The 23,307-nt window shown below is 38.2% G+C and overlaps 1 protein-coding gene across 2 annotated transcripts in view; it reads left to right on the top strand.

Annotated features, from left to right (window-relative positions):
* The window catches only part of ANO6 (anoctamin 6), a 196,606-nt gene that overhangs the window by 141,314 nt on the left and 31,985 nt on the right, over positions 1-23,307 (top strand). For both annotated transcript variants that reach the window (XM_058743042.1, XM_058743044.1), the window contains 4 exons: positions 6,013-6,118; positions 10,331-10,391; positions 16,648-16,790; positions 19,327-19,404. In XM_058743042.1, coding sequence (XP_058599025.1) covers positions 6,013-6,118; positions 10,331-10,391; positions 16,648-16,790; positions 19,327-19,404 — 388 coding nt within the window. The remainder of the gene's footprint in view (positions 1-6,012; positions 6,119-10,330; positions 10,392-16,647; positions 16,791-19,326; positions 19,405-23,307) is intronic.

The raw sequence follows: 23,307 nt of genomic DNA, 5'->3' as shown, positions 1-23,307 counted from the left end.
TCGTGTCTCCCTAATGCCTTCTGATGTTGAGCATCTTTTCATGTGCATATCTGCCACTTGATATCTTTGGAGAAACGTCTCTTCCTCCTCTGCTTCTCTTAGTTGTGTTGTCTTTTTATTGTCTGTTTTTAACTGTTCCTTATCCTGGATAAAAATCCCTTATCAAATACATTGCAAATGTTTTCTCCCGTTCTGTGGATCGCCTTTTTCACTTGCTTGGTGGTGTCCTTCGAAGCACAACCGTTTTTAATTTCAATGAGTTTAGTTTACCTAATATTTTGTTCCCTTACTGTTTGTGCTTTTGGTGTCATATCTTAGAAAGCTTTTGTAATCCAAATTCATGAGGATTTTGTGTTTATCATCTATAAGTTTTATAGATTTAGGTCTAGGATTCATTTTTTCTGGGTGTATATCCAGGTGTCCCAGCACCATTTTTAAAAAGACTGTTCTTTTCCTATTGGATTGTCTTGGCTCCATTGTCAAAAAACCAGTTGGCTATAAGTGTAAGAGTTTATGGACACTCAATTCTTTTCCATTGATCTGTATGTCTGTGTGATCTGTATTTTTGCAAATACACACGAGATTGATTACTGTAGCTTTGTTAGTAAGTTTTGAAATTGAAAACTTTTTTTTTCTTTTTCAAGATTGTTTTGGCCATTCTGGATCCCTTACATTCATGTTAATTTTAGGATCAGCTTGTCCATTTTTTAAAAAAAGCAAGAATTGCATTAAATTATTTTTAATTCTATTAACAAACTGTTTTGTATTTTTCAGTGTATAAGTTTCACACTTCATTTCTCAGATTTATTCTAAATATTTTATTCTTTTTTGATGCTATTACAAATGAAATTGTTTCCTTAACTTTTGGATTACTCATTGCTAGTGTATAGAAATATAATTGGTTTTTGTATATTGATTTTGTGTCCTGTAACCTCGATGGGCTGGCTTATTAATTTTAATAGTTCTTTGGTACATTTCTTAGAATTTTAATACACACTATATGTCATCTGGAATTGAAATAGTTTAACTTATTTCTTTCTAGTCTGGAGGCTTTTAGTTTATTTTCCTTGTGTAGTTGCCATGATTAGATTCGCCAGTACAATGTTCATCTTAAAAGGAAAGCGTTCAGTCTTTCACCAGTAAGGATGACACTTGCTGTGGGTTTTTCATAAATGTTCTTCATCTAGTTGAGGATGCCTAGTTTTTCTTGCTATTCTGTTAAAACGGTGTATTAAATGAGTTGATTTTCATGTGTTGAACTATCCTTGCATTTTGGGATACATCTCACTTGATCACAATCCTTTATATGTTACTGGCTTTGATTTGCTAGTATTTTTTTGAGGATTTTTGCATTTTTATTCATAGAAGATAATAGTCTATAGTTTTCCTGGGATGTCTTGGTGTGGCTTTGACATCAGTGTAATTTTGGTCTCACAAAACGAATTGGGAAGTGTTCCCACCTCTTTATTTTTAGAAGGGTTTGTGAAGCATTGGTGTCAGTTTTCTATAAATTGTTGATAGAATTAGTGAAGCCGTGTGGGGCTAGGCATTTCTTCACTGGAAGTTTTTGTTGTTGTTCTTTTTTTTTCTTTTTTTTTTAAATTTTTTTTTCAACGTTTTTTATTTATTTTTGGGACAGAGAGAGACATAGCATGAACGGGGGAGGGGCAGAGAGAGAGGGAGACACAGAATCGGAAACAGGCTCCAGGCTCTGAGCCATCAGCCCAGAGCCTGACGCGGGGCTCGAACTCACGGACCGCGAGATCGTGACCTGGCTGAAGTCGGATGCTTAACCAACTGCGCCACCCAGGCGCCCCTGTTGTTGTTCTTTTAAACTACTAATTTAATCTCTTTACTTTCTCTTGATCCATTCAGACTTTCTGTTTCTTCTTTTCTTCTTGAGTCAGCTTCAATTATTTACGTCTTCCTAGGAATTTATTCTGTTTCATCTAGATTAATTTGTTAGTATATAATCACTCATAGTATTCCCTTATAATCTTTTTTTTACTTTTTTAAGGTCAATATTAATGTCTCTCCTTTCACTTTCACTTCTGAATTTGAAACTTTTTTCTTTTTCTTGATTAGTCTAGCTAAAGATTTGTCAGTTTTGTTGATCTTTTCAAAGAACCAACTTTTGTTGATTTTTCTGTTGTTTTTCTATTCTCTTTTTTTGCCTTTTGTTGGAATGTTTAATTCATTTAAATTTAATGTAATCTTTAATAAAATTGGATTCACATCTATTTTGCTATTTTCTATTTGTCTCAGGTCTTTTCTTCCCTATTTCTTTATCACTATCTTTTTTTGTGTAAAATAGATATTTTCTAGTATACCATTTTAATTCCTCTTTGTTGTTTCTTTTACTCTTTTGTTGTGATTGTTATTTTCTTAAGTGGTTGACCTGAAGATTATAATTAATATCTTGTTGTAAAGCAATTTCATTCAGTTTTAATGCCAGTTTATTTTCAGTAGTATGCAGAAACTTTGCTTTGGTATGGGTCCTTTCCCTCCTCACTCTTTTGCGCTATTATTCTCATACAAATTACATCTTTTATGCATTATAAGCCCATCAACATAGTTTTATAATTAATGTTTCATGCAACTGTCTTTTACATCAGGAGAAAATGATTACATGCAAAAATATATTTATACTGTGTTATTTGCCTGTGTAGTTACCTCTGTCAGTGCTCTTTATTTCTCAGGTGAGTTTGAGTTACTGTCTAGTAATTTTTATTTGAGCCTGAAGGACTTTCCTGAGTAGTTCTTGTGGATCACATTAGCTTGCAACGTGTTCTTTCAGGTTTTGTTTATTGAGGAATGTCTTAATTTCTCCTTCATTTTTTGAAGAATAGTTTTGCTAGATACAGAATACTTTGTGGACAGTCTTTCAGCACTTTGAGTATAACACCCCACTGCCTTCTAGTCTTTATGGTTTCCAATAAGAAGCCAACTGTTTATCTTACTCAGGACCCCTTTGTACATGCAGAATCACTTTTCTCTTTCTGCTGTCAAAATTCTCTTTGTTCTTCTCTTTGGACACCTTGAGTCTGATGTGCGTATGTTTGGATATCTTTGAGTTTATCCTACTTGGAGTTTGCTGAGCTTCCTGGATATACAAATTAACGTTTTCATCAAATTTGGGAAACTTTCAGTTGTTATTTCTTCAGATATTCTTTCTAACTCCTTTCTTTCCTTTCCTTCCCTTCCCTTCTGGGACTCACATTATGTGTATATTGGTATTGTTGATGGTGTCCTGTCTCTGAGTCTGGGTTCATTTTTCTTCATTCCTTTTTCTTTCTGTTACTCAGACTGAATAATCTTAATAGACCTAGTTTTGAATTAGCTGTTGTTTTTTTTTTTTCTACCAGTCATCTGCAGAGGAACCTCTCCAATGAACTTTTCATTTTAATTATACTTTTGTATCTCTAGAATTTCTACTTGGTTCTTTTTAACAACTTTATTGATATTCTCTGCATGGTACAATGCTCACATAGTTAATTCTTTAGCAGAATTCGTATCAGTTCTTTGAACATACGTTTAATTGCTTATTTTAAGTTTTTTGTCAAATAAGTCCAACTTCTGGATTTCCTCAAGGACAGTTTCTATTGACTCCTTTTTGCCCCCCTGTTATGACCAAAATTTTCTGTTTCTTTGTGTATCTCGTCATTTTCTGTGGAAAACTGGGCATTTTAAATTTTATAATGTGGCAGATCTAGAAATCCTATTTTCCCCTCTCTTTGCAGTTGTTGCTTCTATTGTCATCACTGCCACCGTTGCTGTTCACTTACTTAGTTACTTTCCTGGACAAATTCTGTAAAGTCTTCATTCTTTGTTGTGTATGGCCATGAAGTCTGTATTCAATAAGCTTAGTTGTCAGCTAAGGGATAGTGATTCCTTTAAATGCTGGGAACCAGTCATTTGAGCCTTTGCCAGGTGACTCTGTGTGTGTCTGTGGGGAATGCCCCCAGCACTTTAGTGGGCAGTTTGCACTTCTTCCTTAGCCTTTATTTCCTGCTTATGCAGAACCTCAAAGCCAACCAGAGAGTAGGGATTAAGGTTTTCTCAGGTCTTTCCTGGCCACCTGCACGGTCCTACATGTGCACATGGCCTTCTACAATCCTAGGAATTTGTTAGAACTTTTTGAAATCTCCCATGGATACCTCATTTCCCAATTTTTCCTTTTAGGAAATTTCCTTTTTGGTGGGCACCTTGTTAGCCCTTACTGGTGTTGCTGTCTTGGGCAGCTGTAATGTTAAATAATTTCTGCTAATGCTTTCAACAGACCCTCTGGGGATAGGATTGCTGGCACAGTAGGAGCTCTGAGACAGGTCAAAAATGACAAATCCTGAGAATGGAGTTTTTCCAGGGAGCTTCTAGACTCATCAAATAGTGACAGTTCTCTGGGGATGGGTTTTTGGTAGCTTCAGATCACTTCTGCCTCCTTCAGTGGTTGCTATGCTACCATGGTCATGGGGCTATTGTCTAATAACACCACCGTTAGGCCAAGGATATGGGGATGGGGATAGGTCAAGTAAAAAGGTGACAAAGCTCACTATTTTTATGGAGAGTTAGCTGTTTTTACTCCTCAGATTTCTGTAAGCCCTTGTTTAATTTCCAGAGTTCTGCAGAGGTTACTTTTGACAAATTTTGCCAGTGTTCTCATTGTGTTTATGAAGGAGCAGGTTTTCCAAGATCTTTATTCAGATATCCTAGAAGTGTTTTCCCTGCCCATTTGTTTTTAACTGAGTTATTTGCAAGGCTACCAAATTCTGCAACTCCAGTCCCATTCACATAGGAGTCCATCTTAATGACTTCTCCTAAGGGGAGCAGTTTACAACCTGTTGTAAGCTTGTTAGTTTTTTTTTTTTCTTATTTGTAGGAATTATTTAAATACTCTAGTGAAGAGTCCTTTGTCATTTTTATGTGTTGCAAAACTTCTACCAGTTTGTGGCTGTTTTTTTCTTCTCATCCATTATCCATTAACGGTCTTTTAATGAAATTCTCACTTTTACACGACTTTGAATATATCAGTATTTTCCTTTATGATTTATACTTTTTGGTTTCTCATTAGTGAAATTTCTTACCCCAACTCCTTTTTTTTTTTTTTTTTTAACAAGTTTCTACTGCTACATTCCTGTTTTCTACTTGGAGTTGATTTACATGTGATAGGATTTAGGAGTTCAGTTTCTCATTTTTCCATATAGATATTGGATTGCAGCAGCCCCATTTGTTGAAATGTCACTTCTCACCTTACTGGTTTGCTGGACCAGCCTTGCCCTAAGTCAGTTTCTGAATATGTAGAAGATTGTTTATGAATTCTATTTTTTTTTCTTGCTCAGCTTTTCTTAACTTATGTCAGTAGCACTTTGTTCATTAGGAATGTCTTGACTGTTCTGAGCCTTTTGCCCTTCTATTGAATTTATGGCTCAAATGGGGGACGAATAACATCTTCAGATATTGAGTCTTCCAAATTATGAACATGATGATGTGTCCATTCATATAGATCTTTTTCACTCGTTCAGAACAGTTTTATCATTTTCCCCCTATAAATCTTATACATCTTGAATTTGATTTATTCCTAGGCTCTTTATTTTTTTAAGCTGTTTAAAGATGGTATTTAAAACGATTAAGTCCTTATTGTTGCAGATCTCTAGGGACATAATTCCTTTTACTGGCCCTATGTATATTTTGAATACCGATTCTGTGTCCAGCATCTTATCTTTGGTTTTCTTGACTTACTGTGCTGGCAAGGCCCTAACTGAAAAGAAGTAGTGATAACAGGACACTTCATCCTGATCTAAAGGAAATACTTTTAGCATTTTACCATTAAGTATAATGGGTTTTTTTTATAGGTTTTATGTAGCAGCCTTTATTAGATTAATGAAGTTCAATTCTTTTCCTAGTTTTATGAGAATTTAGTTTTCTTATCACAAATGGATGTTTGATTTTATGCTGCTAGAAAGGAAGTCATATTTATTAACATTTTTAAAAATTTTATTTTTCTCTTTTCTTTAGCAAAGAAGTTTGTCATCCTGATATTGGTGGCAAGATCATCATGTGTCCTCAGTGTGATAGGCTTTGTCCATTCTGGAAACTCAATATTACTTGCGAGTCCTCAAAGGTAATTTTTGTTATTCCAAACATTTGTAACTAATGAAAGATTTTTTTTTTCTTCTAATAATTTTAGCATGGTCTGGAATTATTTTATTTCTCTGTGAAATTCAGAAAGGTAATATTCAACTAAGCCTCCAAACATTCTGAAAGGTAGATATGTAATGCATGTGTTTATTCCTCTTTTACAAATAGTAAATTGAGATTAAGAGCCTTATCTAAAATCTTCCGGCAGGTCAGTGAGGAGCTGTGGCATTGAAACTGTTAGAGTATTTGAAGTAATCAAAGCAGAAACCTCAAACCCACCTTATCTCATGAGTACTGTTTAATAGGTTTACTTATTGTAAGTATATTCCTTAATTCAAATAAGTAGAAACCTGAAATTTGTACTAGCGTTTTCCCACTTTCAAAATGTACTGAAACTAGCTTGTTTTTTTGTTTTGTTTTTTTTTTTTTAAACCTGCTTATCAGATTTAGGCCTTATCTATTAATATGCATAAGAAAGGCTTTGTATATAAATGAGAACAGATATTCACTTTGTCCCAAAACCTTCCCACAAAACACAAATGGTTCCCTTAAGCATGCAGATGATCTTGAGCTATAGGACTTCTTAAAATCCAAGAAGCTTAGGACAAGTATTGAGACTGGAGGTAGCTTAAGGAAAGGCATGCCTGAAACTCTAGCTGGGAAGAAAGATGGTCATCTTGCTTTGGAGAATTTTCCTGACAACTTTGACCTACTGTTCTCCCATGTTGTGATCTTTTCTCTATCCCCTCGTTCCACCATGAAAGCTTAGGAATCTTTAAATGATGTTAAAATATTCTGACCTACTCCATCTAAGTCTTATTGTAACTAAATATGTTCCTATTATAATGTCACTTTAAATTTTATATTTTACAAAATTCTTGAACTTATGTGATCACTTTTTTTATGTTATCACTTTTGACACAGTAACCCTGTGAGATAGGCAGAACAGTTATTACATCCATTTTACAGATTAAAACACTGAGGATCTGAGAGATTAAATGATTTGCTCAAGTTACCTACCTAGCAGATGACAAAGCCAGAAATTGACAGCAAATCTGCGTTTCTTGCCATTACTGTGTTCTTCACCAGCTAACGGTAGTACTAACCACTTCACTCACAAATTGAGCGCTATGTTTGAAAAAAATGTTCTGCTACTTAATTAAGGTGATTGCAGGGTATTGTTGACACATGGATTTTTACACTTAACTTATGAATTAAAATAGATTTCAGTGCCTTTCCCCTAGAAACCAATGCAAGTCTAGACTATAAAAATCTGCCCTAGATCACACAAAGTAAGACTTAAAGGTAGCAGGAGGGAAGCTGCCTTCTGGCGATGTTGACTCATAAAGGTCACTAGTTAGTGCATATCCTTGGACACTGGATTTAAGGCAAATGCCAGTGATAATACCAGAAGCTAACTATACTCCACAGAGTACGATTGGAAATTCCATTTTCCTTAAGAAATTCTCTTTCACTCACCACACCCCCATCTCTTCTCTCAGTTCTTCTTTTCCACCAACCCATCCTTAATTAAGGACATGACTTTCAAATCTGTCCCTGTGCACAGTTTTTTCCATTGTTTTGGAAAAAATGAATCTTTCATTCTATCCCAATTTCCTGAAGAATCCTTTGAGTCTTGTTAGAGTGACTTACAAAGGGAAGGAAACACATAAAAGAATATGAGTTAAAAGGATTACATTTTTAAATTGTTAAAAAGGAGAAGAAAAGAGGAGCTTTTCATGCTTCTCTGTTGGCTGATTCAATCATCTATCTCATCATTCATATACTTATGTATTCATTTCTACCTCTTTCTTTTGGAAAGAGCTGGAGTATTCACTAACATGAATGCTAAAAGGGTTAATAGATTAGAAAAAGGAAATTAGGATCAAGAAAGTGAGGGAAAAGTTATGGAAGTAATCAAGATTAATGTTGTTTTTGTGATTGAGCATTAAATAAGGCTCTTAGCTTTTTGGCTGGCAAGATAAAAGGGAAATGTAACTTAAAATATTTTTTTATAAAATACAGTTATAAAATTTTGATTTTGTTCCTTAGCAGGAAGAAAGCATAACAAATGGTCACTTTTCTAGATTTTTGTTGTTTCTTCTGCTTAAAATGGTCATGCCCTGCATTATGTAACCCTCTCTTCCCTTCCCTCTTCCATGTGACTTAAGCAGCGTGCTGACTGGGGATACTCAACACAGCTTTCCTTCTCTGTGCCATCCTGGCAAGTAAGCTAAGCTAAACTTTTTGCCGGGAAGGCCCCTTGCTTACCTGCTCCTCTGATTCCTGCCTATGGGGCAAATAGAGAGGCCAGTCATCTTATTTTTTCTGCTGGGTCCTTGATCCTCACAAATATGGCAAAAAAATGGTAACTTAATGCAGGCCATCTAATTCCCTTTCGTAACAGTACAAAAGCACATCTCTTGTCTTGAGCTGGGCGACTGGAGTGAACTCGGCATAAGCCATAAACCAGCTTTTTCTTGCTGCTTCTTTCTTTCTTTCTTTCTTTCTTTCTTTCTTTCTTTCTTTCTTTCTTTCTTTCTCTCTCTCTCTCTCTCTCTCTCTCTCTCTCTCTCTCTCTTTCTCTCTTTCTCTCTTTCTTTCTCTTTCTTTCTCTTTCTTTTCTTTTCTTTTTCTTTCTTTTCTTTCTTTTTTTTTTTCTTTCTTCTCTCACTGACAAATAAGCTTCCACTGGCTTTTTCTCAGCATACTAGGACAAAGAATTCACAGGTAGGATTTTTTCTTTCTGGAGTAGGTAGTTAGAGGTGTCAAGGCAAGTAGGGAGGTATCAGAGAGAAGCTTGCAATGATTCCTAAAAGAGTAGGGTTTAACAGAATCTGCAGTAATAGCCTTATAACACACAGAATAGTTTTGCATAAGATTTTTCTTATAATAATTTTCGCTGAGGGGTAAGGCATAACATTAAATGACAGTTTTGGTTCCATAAGAGTCAAAACTGAAAGATTTGAAATTCTGGTCCATCATGGAATGCCAGGACGAGGAGAATAGGCAGAGAGGGGTGTTCCCCAAATGGCCACTCTTTTATTAATTCTGTCTTCCTTGAGCTGATTTTTGGGAGGAACCATTGGGTAACAGACAGTCCAGGATTATGCTTTCTGATCAGGGTCCAGATAGAGTATTGAGGGGCATTTGTGTGCTTTGGAAAACACATGTACAAGATGATGGTTAGGTGGATATTCTTTTGAAAATAACATAATATTTTGACATAGATGAACATTTACCCACTTGACATCATTATATAAAGGGCAACCAAAAAAGTTACTTAGAGTTTTCCTTAGAAGCGACTTTGAATTTTCTTTGGCAGTTGAAGAGTTTGGATTTTTTTTTTCATCCCATAGCTTCATTTTACTCTATGATCTATTGTAAAGTTGACATTCTGCACATTTGCCACTTTTTCCAGTACGTTTATATATAGAGTTTTTAGGAGATGTAAAAATGTTCGCTAGTGAAAAATTAGTAACTAATTGAAGGATTTTCCAATAATCCATATAGGGAGTATTCAAATACTAGCAAAAAAAGAAATTTAGCAGAATGAGTGAATAAAGCCTTCTTTGTGTAGGTGTATCATCTATTCATACATGGTTGTTGTACCCACTGTAATGTCAGCAAAAGCCCCTGTGCATCCTTAATCTAATGGAAACCTCTGTCATTGATGGTAGAAAGCCATAATTGGGTTTGGGGAAGCAGAGCTGTCTTTGGGCAGAGCTGTCTCAGAATAAACCCCAGCAGTGTGCTTTTCTCAACAAGAAAAGCAAGAATTCAGTAACTTACCCTCTGACCAGGATGAGATGATGATAAGATGCAAATTGTAAATCTAAAAGTTGCTTTGAGTTCACTGTATTTTTAGAGCTATCCTACTTCAAGTTCACTATGACAGCTTATCAGGAGAGGCCATTATTCAGAAGTCTGATAGAGACTTTAAATGAACTGGAATCTTAGCAGCTATGCCAATTTCTTTATCATGATGGGGAAAGATTCCATTGGAAAATGCACTGTGATAAATGCGGCAAAGGCTGTTTGCTCTCAAAACAATAAGAAATCCCATCTGTAAGTGTATAGTACTATCTGCTTTAAAAGAAATTCAGACTAGAGAATACACAAAACATTGCATATTTGCTGAATTCTAGTGAGTAGAAAACATGATTAATTTATATGTCATTATTGTGTTTTCCAGAAATTGTGCATCTTTGACAGTTTTGGAACCCTAGTGTTTGCAGTATTTATGGGAGTATGGGGTAAGTTATTTTCCTTTTTTTTTTTTTTTCCAGTTTACTTTTACATCTTAACATTAAAAAAAAACAAACCTGAGATCGTATAGGCATCTAATTTAATAGCATTTCACAGTTTTATATAAGCTATCAAAGTAACCTACTTTTAGGACCTTGGATTCCCCAAGTTTCAGCTCCCTTAGAGCTCCATTTACAACTCTGAAGACCAATGTATGAATTACTGCATTAAAAACTACTTGAAAATACGGTTACTTAAAACACACATTTATTATTTCTCATGATTCTCTACATCAGCTGGGATGTTCTCCAGTCACATGCTGGCTCAGCTGATATCTGCAGTAAGCTAGCAGCTCCGCTGGGATAGATGGTCTGGCAGTCGCCAGTCTGGTTTGGTCTATGGGGCTCAGCTGGGCTGGCTAGTCTTGATCTACATGGTGTCTCATCCTCCAGTGAGGGTTCTTCACATGGTGGTTTTAGGGTTCCAAAGAGAAGCAAGAGAGGGCAGACCCCAATACACAGACATTTTTTGAGTCTGTTGTTGCATCAAGTTTGTGAATGTCCCATCAGCCAAAGTAGGTCATGGCCAAGCCAACAACAATGTGAGGAGGTCAGAGGACTGACTGTCCAAGGACTTGGATACAGGGAGACATGGTTCATTGGGAGCTTTTATTGTAATAGTCCCCATGGCTGTGATCCACCCTGACTTTCATGGGGTTGGGGTTTTGGGGGAAGCCACAACACAGAGATTACAGGTAAGCTTTCTTCTTTATACTCTTTTATATGAGTGAGTATTTAATAAGTATATGTTACTATTATAATAGTAAATAATAATAATAAACTATTTAATAAATATAGTCCTAAAGAATATAATTCTTCTGTAGGTGCTTTAACACTATAGTTGTATTATTTACTTTGAATAGCATCATTAATATAAATGCAGACATTTAAATGTTTAATTGACATAAATGTTCTACCACAGAAGAAAAAAATTCCATTTTCACAGACAAATGTGCTTCCAGTTTTATTGTGTAAGTCAAGGGGGAGGTAGAGCTCAGGTTATATAGATAGCTGGGAGAGGAACATGACTCGGGTCTCTTAATCTTGAGAAGACGACACATGAACACATGCAGCTCACGAAACAGTTCTTCCTCAGTGTCCTCGAGAGCGTTTTGCTTTCACAGTGGTTATGCCTATTAGAAATCACCAAATGGATCCCAGAACAGATGATCCAATAGTTCCGGGCACTGTTTACAGATTAGTTGCCGCTCCTGGGGAAAGTAAACTATAAGATGGCCAAACTTACCTACAAAGTTATTGTCCTGCAGACATTTACCTATGTTTTGGCTACAGACCAAACACTAGCTAATATTTGACACATAGAATAAAGATCAAATTCGTGCATCGAGATCCTCTTTACCCCTCCGTTGTAAAATATGTTTCTTTTGGGGCACCTGGATGGCTCAGTTAGTTAAGCGTCTGACTTTGGCTCAGGTCATGATCTCGTGGTCTGTGAGTTGGAGCCGTGCATCGGGCACTGTGCTGGCAGCTCGGAGCCTGGAGCCTGCTTCAGACTCTGTGTCTCAGTCTCTCTGCCTCTCCCTGCTCACACTCTGTCTCTCTCTCCCTCTCTCTCAAAAATAAATAAATGCTAAAAAAAAAAAAAAAAAAGTTTTTAAAAATATGTCACTTTTATCCTCCCCCCAGTAAGAGCAGAGGTACCGAACACCTGGGTGATGGTCCTTTTAACAAACCAGCACTGATTTGTAAAGTATAAAATTCTGACACATCTGTTGAACTCCATATATATCCTAATGCATGTTGACAGCCCTAATTTAGAAATACATTTTAAATAAAGCAAAAAATTATAAATTAATCTTGGCACTGCAAAGATAAACCTCAAATTTCCTAGCTGACTTTGCTTTCTGTGACCATCAGCTCCACCATGTTTATAGAACTGACTTAAGCATATTCAGCTGACTTTATTTCATCAGATTTTTAGAATGCAGAAAACATTTCAACACTGCTTGTAGCAGCATATGTGCATCTTTAAGGATATGTATGTATGATGAAGTCTTTATTTTTAAAGTGTATCATATTGCTTTTCCTGTTACCTCTGCCCTTATGACAACCGCTGCTGTGAACCTTGTTACAGGAAATCAGAAATTGCAGAACCAAAGAGGCAGGAGGACCATGTGAAGTCTTTTATTTCACTACCATTCATATTCCTCTAGCATCTCTTGTGTGCCCAGGTCTATTAGAGTATTGTTAGTAGTTTTGGCTCCCTCAGAATTCTAAAAGTTGAGGGCTGTAAGCCTTTTGTAGTAAATGTAGCACCCACCATATACTTACCTGAAAAATGTCCACCCTTTTAGGCCAAGCCAGCCCACCCGTTCATACTGACTTGGAGTCCTAAACCCATGGCGGAAGTACCAGTTGCTAACATATCCGCTCCTCCTCATTCCTTATTGCTCCTTACCTCCTTCCATTGGATTCTCCCTGGCTCCAGGCTCTTGGCTGCATGGCTGCATGGCTGCAGTTTTTAATTTTCACCTTGGAGTCTTGGGCTGGGCCTAGTGATGTCCAGAAAAACACCAGACACTTGGCTTATGGGGGGGCTGGGGAGTCAGGAAGGCATTATCCTAACCAGCTACACTTGGGGATCAGGAAACAGCTATAGCCAGTTAGTTCGAGAACTCACTCTACTGTTCCCACTGCATCCACACCAGCACAATAATGCCGCTCCTGCAGCCATCTCTGCCTCCATTCAACTCCGTTTTGGATTTAAGTGACACATAAATGCATCTGATGGGCATTTTATAAATTCATATCAGGAACCCCAGCTGCAAGAAAGTCTGAAGCCATGTGGTTTTTAATCTAGTCTTAGTTAGGAACTTGGAATAGAGGCTGAGCAAAGCTCATCTGTCTTACTACCTTTGTGAGTAAAGAGGTCTAACTCATTTCAAGGCCTCATAAAATATCCCTGCTCTCCAGCAGTAAACGTCTAGTGACTAGAACACTACTACGTGCTACAGTGTACCCCTTGTCCTTGGACACCGCTGGATGGCACCACCGGTGCTGTATATGGCTCTCTTCTTCATGTGATGCATACTTTCTTTAGATGTAAGGACAAGCTGTTCTTGCTTCCCAAGGTCCTAGGCAGCCTTCCCTCTTCTCCATTACATGTCGATGTAAGAGCCCTGTGTCTCTCTAACCAGTAAGTGCCTCATGGTGTGTGGTTTGCCAGAGAACATAGGTGCGGTGCTCCCCGCCAGAGGAAGAGCGATCCAAAGACACAGGACAGGAAATTCCTTTCTGACATCATGCACAGTCACCCGAGGCCCTGGTGCTCTGGGCTCCCCAGCAATGTGCATCGGCAGTGCTGTGGCCCATGAGCAGTCTAAAACCTTGAATGGTTATTATACGTTACCAATGTCTCCATGGACCCTGAGAACTAATGCCCAAGGGTTTTGTAGACTTCATCCTCCAATGTCCCGCCTAGCTAAGGAGCAGGCAGCTTGAGGCAATACCACATGGTGAGGAAGCAGAGCTTGGGTTCTGGAGCCAAGAATGCCTGGGTTTGATTCCTGTCTCCAAAACTGTAACCTCGGGCAAGTACTTTAACCTTTCTGTGCCTCTCTCTCTTTGTGTCTAAAATGAGGAGAGTGATAGTTACCGTAGAGGGTGTGAGGGCTTACACCTATGTCATTAAGTTCATAACAGCCCTGTGAGGTAGGTCTTCTTGCCCCCCATTTTACAGAAAGGGAAGGGGGGGGGGCTCAGAAAGTTGGAACATTTTGACCAGGAGTCACACATCTGATAATTGTCGGAACCAGAATTTGAACTTGATTCCAACATCCGGGTTATTTCTACTCTCACTCATTGTTACTGGAAAATTAGTAAAGTTAAAACAAACACCGCTGGGAAGAGAGTGCTTTCCTGATTTCGGTTGTCTTCACCACTGGGGAGTGCTCAGTTCATGCCACTAGCAGCCACTTCCCAGGGTCTCCTTCTTTATCTCTGGCTGCCCACCTGAGATCTGCAGGCTGTCAGGCCAGCCTCTCTCTGCTCTCCACTCTGGCGATTCTCAACTCTGACTGATGTTAGACCTTTGAGACAAAACAAAACACAATGTTCATGCCCCTATTCTAGTCCAATATAATCAGAAACTCAGGGATGGTGCCTGGGCTCACTGTTGTTTTTTTAAAACTCCCAAGTGCTTCTCATGTGCAGCCAGGATGAGACCCACCCCTCTACACCTCATTTTGTGATCTCATCCATGCCTGGCCTCAGTTACTACTATAAAAAGTATCCGGTTCAGGGGCACCTGGGTGGCTCAGTCAGTTAAGCATCCGACTCTTGATTTCAGCTCAGGTCATGATCCCATGGTTCGTGAGTTTGAGTCCTTCATCAGGCTCTGTGCTGACAGTGTGGAGTCTGCTTATGAGTCTCTCTTTCTCTCTGCCTCTCCCTCTCCCTGCTCACGTTCTCTCTTTCAAAATAAATAAACTTAAAAAAAAAAAAGTTCCTGGCATATCTTAGATCTTTCTCCCAAGTTGTAGACTTTTACATACCTACTAGACATCTTTTCTGTGGCCCAGAGGCACCTGGTTAGAACCAAACCTGTTGCCTTCTTGGACTCACTCCTCTTATAGCCCTTCGCATTGTGAGGTATGGCACTAGGATTTAGGACATTGCCCAAGCCAGAAACATGGCTGGCATCCTAGACCTGTTCCTTCCCTTTACACACCTGCATCTTTCCAACCATTCTTCCTGCCAAATGTGCTGTCTTCTCTCACCTCCCCACCTAAGCAATCCGGTCTCCCTGCCTCTAGTCTCCAGACCACCTGCAATATCCCCTCTTCCTTTAAGTTACAACCTGAACTTCTTTCAAGGCATAGAGTCTTTTGTGAGGTGCCCCGGCGATCTCTCCACTGGCTGCCCCAACCTTCCTCATTATACCTTGCACTCATTTCCAGATATTTGCAGTTTCTGGAAAGTATCTGAGTCTCTGTCTTCCTTGCCTTTGCATGCACAGCTCCCAGGAGAGATGACTTTAATATCCAACCTTCACCTAATCGAATCCAAGTCGGTCATCTCAGAGTGGCTGTAGTGGCCCCTTCTCTGGGAGAGCCTCGGCTACTCGTTGGTCACTCACCCAGAGCCACCTCTGCTTTTATCCTGACCCCCCCCACCCCCACTAGTCTCTGATAACTATCATTTCACCATCATTCCTACACACCTAGGAGCTCCTTGAAGCACGGCCTGTGTCTTGTTTCTCTTTATTCTCCGCACATAAAAATACTTGTGTGTGGAACAGTGGTAAATCCAGTATTTCTATATAGGAAGAGCTTAGGGGTACCAGTCTGATTGAAAGAAGGACACCTGGGTGGCTCAGTCACTTGAGCGTCTTGACTTCGGCTCAGGTCATGATCTCATGGTTCATGAGTTCGAGCCCTGCATCGGGCTCTGTGCTGACAGCTGAGAGCCTGGAACCTGCTTCTGATTCTGTGTCTCCCTCTCTTCTCTGCCCCTCCCCTGTTTCTCTCTCTCTCTCTCTCTCTCTCTCAAAGAATAAATAAACATTAAAAAAAAATTTATAAAAAAGAAAGAAGGGTCTATGGGATTTACCCTGAAACTATATTTTCAATCAACATTTAATGTTGTTTTTATTTAGTATTTTAAGTTTCAGGTCTTAAAAGATAGTAAAGAGTTCTAAAAATTATTTCATTCATATTTCACACAAGATTGAGAAAAGCATCATTTTTGCATATTTAAGAATATTGTTTTAATCCGGGGTGGCTTGGGTGGTGGTAAATAGAGATTTAGGGAAACTACTAAAGTTTCCCCCCACACCAGGCTCTTAGGAAAGAAGAGAGAGGGAAAGGGATGTAGGGAAGAACAGGCTGAAGGATGGATGGACCATAAACTGTTTTTGAATTATGGCAGTTATTTGTGTTTTTTACTTGGCAACAACATGCTGGTAGCAGATGTTCTAGCGTTAGACACACTCACATGCCTTCTGACCATCGTGTTGTTGTTACCTTTCCGGTGGCTATAGTCTGTTTTCACAAGCTGAGTAAATTATCAACATCATCTTTAAAAAAAAAAAAAAAGTAACTTGTTTTTCTCTTCTAAATCATAGTATCACCTACTAGATTAGGTTTTATTGACCGTGTACAAAAGTGTTATGAGTAATTACAATGATAAATAATTCAGGACAGCTTTGTTGACGGTCCCCATGCTCCGGTTCTCTCTCTGCTAGTAACCTTGTTTCTGGAGTTTTGGAAGCGGCGCCAGGCAGAACTGGAGTACGAATGGGACACTGTTGAGTTACAGCAGGAGGAGCAACCCCGGCCAGAATATGAGGCCCGGTGCACTCACGTGGTGATCAACGAGATCACTCAGGTAAAGTGGACGTTAGGTCGATGCACTCTAGCCTGTTTATTACAGCAGTTCTCAGCTTTGGTGGCATATTGTAATCACCTGGGTACCTTAAAAAATACTGATGCCCGGAACCCATCACTGCGTGCCCTGATGGTACTTGGTGGCCTGGGCTGTGTTCCAGGCACAGGGATTTTTTTAAAGCTTCTCTGGTGATTCTAATGTGCAGCCAAGCCAAAGAAGTATCGCTTAGAACAGTGGACATGGGAGATAAATGTGACCCTTCTTTGTTGTTACCTTTCCCGTGGCTATAGTCTGTTTTCACAAGTTGAGTAAATTATCAACATCATCTTTAAAAAAAAAAAAAAAGTAACTTGTTTTTCCCTTTTATTTTTTTAATTTTTTTTTTTTTAACGTTTATTTATTTTTGAGACAGAGAGAGAGCATGAACAGGGGAGGGGCAGAGAGAGAGGGAGACACAGAATCTGAAACAGGCTCCAGGCTCTGAGCTGTCAGCACAGAGCCCGACACTCGAACTCACAGACCGCGAGATCGTGACCTGAGCCGAAGTCAGCTGCTTAACCGACTGAGCCACCCAGGCGCCCCTTGTTTTTCTCTTTTAAATCGTAGTATCACCTACTAGATTAGGTTTTATTGACCTAATCTAAAGTAAAAGTGGGGGGAAAAAATTAGACCCTGACTTAAAATGTAGAAGAAAAGAAGCATTGGTTTGTGTCCTTTCTTTCATTCCGGTAAAAAATGCAGAAAAGAAAAATCAGACTCCATGAGCTCATTGTATAGGGAAGGATGCATTGGATTTTGTGGTTGATTCTCAGTTTTTCACATGCACCTTCATTATTACAGCCCCTTTTTCATCCTAGACCAGCCACCCTTTGTGCTGCACTAAAGCCTCAGCCACTGCTCCACCTTCTGGTTGGGACGCACGCGAGACTGTGCGGCTGTCATCCTCAAGTTGTAGAAAGACTAGAGGAAGAAGGGAAACAGTTGTTGGAGTCCAACTGTGTTTAGGCCTGTGCTAGGCATTTTATATAATTGGAAAGGTAAATTCCTTCTGCTACTGCAAAAATAAAAATAAAACAAAGCTATACCTCTCGGTAGAAACATTCCAAAGCCAGTGAAAGATAATTTTTGAGTCATCTGCATTAGTGCTCTTTTCCATCAACACAGAAAATTTAGAGCTGATTGTTCTTGCAGTCATCAGCATAAGGACAGTCAGTTCTGAGTACGAATAATTCTTGGAAAGAAAATGCTTTTAACAAGAGCATCTGAAAATGTCCCCAAGTATAGATTTTATAAATTGAATCAGAGATTTACAGAATGCCGACACTAAAAGGGACTGGAGGGAGCAGTTCAACCTCCTCATTTTATAAATGGAAAAAAAATGAGGTTCAGTTATCAACAGAAGGTGACGTTTGTCTTTTACAACGTAACAAGCTTCCAGCGATTCCCATTTTGTATAGTTCTCACTGTTTACTATGGAAGAGGATAGGGTCAAACCATGTGCTGTTGAAGGACAGCACATTCAGAAATGAAGCAGAAACTTACATAAAATTAGATGTTGAAACACCTTTTAAATACTAGGGTAGAAAAAGCTTATAATATTGGCAACAGAAAAGGTGCTGAAGAAAGACAATTTGGTAATTTAAAATTGCCAACGAATAAGTTAAATTTCCGTTGAAACATAGCTTGTTAAAAAATTAAAGATGAAGGTTCATTTTTCTTTATCTTTTTTCCTCATTTTACTTTCATTGCTAATGCATACTCAATTAGGCTGTAGTGTGGTAATGAAGTCTTAGGAATGAGACTGCAAATCTAAACAGCAACTTACTAGCCGAATGATCTTCGACAAATTATTTAACTTCTCTGTGCCATAGCTTCCTCTATAAAATGGGATTGATAGAGTTGCTTCCTTACACGGTTGTGGTTAGGATTAATTGAGTTAATGTGCAGAACCTACTTAGAATAGTACCTGGCCTAGAGTAAATGTAAGTATTTGTGGCTACTATTATACTATAGCTACTCTTACAATCCAGATAAATCTTGAGAAGTACTGATCTCCAGTCTTAAAAATTAAATATATTCTTATGAGTTATGGAAACTCTTAAAATTCATAGCTATGCCAAATCAATATATAAAGCTCAACCAAGAAACACATAGTAGGTACCGAGTATTTGCAGACACCCATGGAACTCACTGTCCTGCGTGGGCTCTGTGCTGTCATTGCCACCATTTCTAGAATCTGAGACAAGCTCAGGAATGTAGTTTACAGCTTAGCGTTGTCAGATAGACTCCTGAGCTGAGATCACAGCAGACAAACGGTTCATTGTTCATGCTCACATTTTCAAAAACCATTAAAAATGAGCACATACTTGTTATGTGTATGTTTGAAATCAACAACAACCAAATGCAGTTATGAGTAAGGAGGCTGTTTGAAAACTAATTTTTACAAAAATTAAGCTTAGGATTTAGAGACCAATCAGGACAAAAATCATTTCACCAGAGTATACCTTTGATTGACTAAACTTTTTTTTTTTTTTAGGAAGAAGAGCGTGTGCCCTTCACTACCTGGGGAAAATGTATCCGTATAACTCTCTGTGCAAGTGCTGTCTTATTCTGGGTAAATCAGTCACAGACTTTTTAATATCTAATTTTAAATATCCTGGAAACTGAAGGCGTACTGGAAACTGGTAGTCTGATAGAGAGAAGTGTTTCCAGGGAACCACTCAGCCACCATGTGGAACAACTCTCAATATCTATCTGCTCACAGTGGTTCTTTCACTTCCTTCCACCTCATCTGTTTAGATCAGATCAATGGTTCTAGATTTTCCATTTTCTGGTGAAGAGACCAAATGGGAGGCATTAAGAATTCTAAAATTTTCCGACGGTAATAGCTAAAATAAAATGTCTAGGAATAGCCTTAAAAGGATAATAGGAATTATCAGAAAAAACGTAAAAACTACTGAAAGATACAAAAGAAGACTTAAACAAATTATTGTAGATAAAAAGATAATATACCTAGATTATCAGGACTTTTGAAATTAATTTGGGGTTATTATTAATAAAGTCATATTAGTAATATAATTAGTAATATATCGAGAATTTTATTGGCTCAAAAATAGCCAAATCAGAAAATAGGACATGAAGCCCAGATATGGGACCTCCTATCATTAACAATACACAAGAAGGGAGGCATTATAAATCAGTGGGATAAGTAAAGATTATTTAATAAATGGTGACGGAACACTTGTTAGCTACTTGGGAGAGAAAGATGGAAACCATACTATTAACATATATTGTAATTCCAGAAACAATCAAAAGGTAACACCATAAACTAGAAATAAATATTGGTGAATATGTAATCTCTAGATATAAAAAGACTTTCTAAACATAACAGCAATGGAAGAAGTTTCAGAGGAAAATATTTAAAGATTTCCACACATCCGGGCACCTTGGTGGCTCAGTCAGTTAACGATTCTATTTTGGCTCAGGTCATGATCTCATGGTCCATGAGTTTGAGCCCCATATCAGGCACTGTGCTGACAGCCTGCTTCTGATTCTCTCCCTCTCTCTCTGCCTCTCTCCCACTTGCACTCGCTCTCTCTCTCTCTCTCTCAAATAAATAAATAAACGTTAAAAAAAAAAAAACCTTTACAGATTTCCACACATCAGAAGCGTTCTAAGCTTAAAACAACAGAAGAAATTTTTGTTAACCAATAGGGCAAAGGTTTACTACATTCAATACATAAAAAGTCCAGATCGCTTGTAAGATAACACCAAAGATCTCAAGAGCTAAGGAGGCAGAGAACATGAATACCCTTTCACAAAAGAAAAAACACCCTGGCAACTGTCAAGCCTCAATCCTAATTAAATCAGTGCACACTAAAATGAGATACAGTGTTTCACCTATCAGGTGATAAGGCTCAGTGTTTGTGAGGATGAAGTGCAGTCATCAGCTGCTCTCATACCTAAGCTATGAAAATTTTAAGCTGCTTCTGGCCTTCTTAGCAGTATGACAGTAAGTATCAAGAGTCAAAAATATTCATGTGCTTTAATCCACAATTCAGCATGTAAAAATTTTTAATCAGGAACTCTTTCAAAATGGTAAAAGTTAGTAAAGATTAGTTACATACAGATTTATTACAAATATATAACATATATATTTATTTATATACATTATCCAGTAAAATCCTGGACTGCGAATAACTTGTTCTGCAAGTGTTCCACAAGATGAGCATAATTTCTAATTTTAACTTGATAAACGAGGGATATCTTGCATTATGAGTAGAATGTGATGCCAAACATCACATGATCACAACTGAGCCAATGGTTCTTGAAATTCGCTTTGCTATGCAAGTGCTTTGAATTACAGGCACGTTTCTGGAACAAACTATGCTCTCAGACCAAGGTTTTACTGTGTATATATAAAATCTGAGCCAAAATACTCTACTTCTAATCCTTCATACAGCAGAATATAGTGCGGCCATAAAAAAGTATGTCCATGAAAATATTTGACAACATGTGAAAATGTTAGTTATGATAGGTTTAAGGAAAATACATAAAATATTTTTTAATATGCAAACAATGCATAGTTCTGAAGGAATTATGCCTGTATATAGTTAGTAGATACATTTTTCTGTTTTTTCCTTTATTTAAAAAAAATTTTTAATATTTATTTATTTTGAGATAGAATGCGTGTGTGGGAGGGGCAGAGAGAATCCCAAGCAGATTCCACACTGTCAGCACAGAGCCCAATGTGAGGCTCGAACTCACAAAACTGAGATCATGACCTGGGCCAACCAAGATCAAGAGTCCAGTGCTTAACCAACTGAGCCACCCAGGTGCCCCTATAGTTAGGAGTCTTTCAATTATAGGTGACAGAAAATCAATCTCCAGTTGGTATAAACAACAATGATGACAACAAAATGAACCAATAAATGGTTCCTGTAACTAAACATCTCGGGTCTGAGGTATGACTTCCATTAAGGATAGATACTGCAGCCCAGATGACATCAAGGGCTGTGTTTTGTTCTGTCATCATTCTCTGTTCACTGGTCTCCTGGCTTGGTGGGTGTAGGCACTACCTTATAGTCTCAAAATGGCTGCAAGATTCCAGATCTCACATTCCATTCAAAACAAGAGAGGTCTCTGTTAGCAGCTTCCTTTATTGACAAGCAAGCTTCTTTTTCCCATGGACACTAGCAGATCTCTCCTCACATCTCACTGAATTTTATTAAGATATTTCTCAATCCTTGAATCATTTGCTGAGGCCAATAGGGTGAGACACCTATTTGCCTCAAACCAATCAGGATCTACCTGTAAACCCTAGGGGAGGAGGGGGTCAATCCAGCCCAAGCCATAGGACTGAAAATGGAGGAGAGATTATTCTCTCAAAGCACAATCTGGGTCTGCTTGTAAATCTGGGAACAGATTCAGGGCAGCAAACACAACCAGTGTCCAGTATAGAGTAATTTCAAATATTCCCTAATAAGCATATATTGAAGTTATAGCCGGAAAGATTCGTAAGGAACTTAAGAATGAAGATTCATAAGGACTTCCTTCTATGAAGAAATACTGAACCTGTCAAGTACCCTGAAGAAGTATGAAAACATGCCAAGTTTATAAAAGCTCTGAAAAGAATGAGAATTCATTTCATAAACCATGTAGGAAGCAGTGCCGTGTAGAGTTTAGTGTGACTCCAGAGTCTTGGAGTAACTCAGTTCTTTTCACTTATTAGTTGCTTAATTTGGGTCAAAGTCTTATTCTCTGTGTCTCTTTTTCTTTGTAAAAGATACAATACTACTTACCTCACAGGGCTGTTGAGGATTTTAAAAATATGTGCTGAGTTGAATAGTAAAATTAAAAATCTCAGCCATTATAATTAATAATTTAAAAATTATTATGGAGATATTTTAATTTTTTTTAATTTATTTTTTTTTGAGAGAGAGAGAGAGAGGAAGAGAATCCCAAGCAGGCTCCGCACTGTCCACACAGACCCCGATGCAGGGCTTAAACCCACAAACCGTGACATCATGACCTGTGCCAAAGTCAGGAGTCAGACGCTTAACCGACTGAGCCACCCAGGCACCCTTATGGAGGTATATATTTTTTAAATATGTACCATTTAGGGGCACCTGAGTGGTTCCATTGGTTGAGCAGCCAATGTTAATTTCGACTCAGGTCATGATCCCAGGGTCATGGGATGGAGCCCCATGTCAGGCTCCATGCTCAGAATGGAACCTGCTTGGCATTCTCTCTCCCTCCCTCCCTCCCTCCCTCCCTCCCTCCCTCCCTCCCTCCCTCTCTCTCTCTCTCTCTCTCTCTCTCTCTGTCTCTCTCAAAAAATAAAATAAAGTAAAATATATACACTTTAAATGGCCCACATTTGTTGTTCTCAGAGAGGAAGACTAGATATACCTTCTCTAATACATTTTCTTCAGCCTTGGCGAATTTTCACATATACTCACACACATAAACATGTCATTCCTTTCACAAGCATTAAACCCTAACTGTAAGAAAGGAG

The sequence above is a fragment of the Neofelis nebulosa genome, chromosome 8 (assembly GCF_028018385.1).
Source record: "Neofelis nebulosa isolate mNeoNeb1 chromosome 8, mNeoNeb1.pri, whole genome shotgun sequence".
NCBI lineage: Eukaryota > Metazoa > Chordata > Mammalia > Carnivora > Felidae > Neofelis > Neofelis nebulosa.
This window is presented reverse-complemented; position numbering and strand designations above follow the sequence as displayed.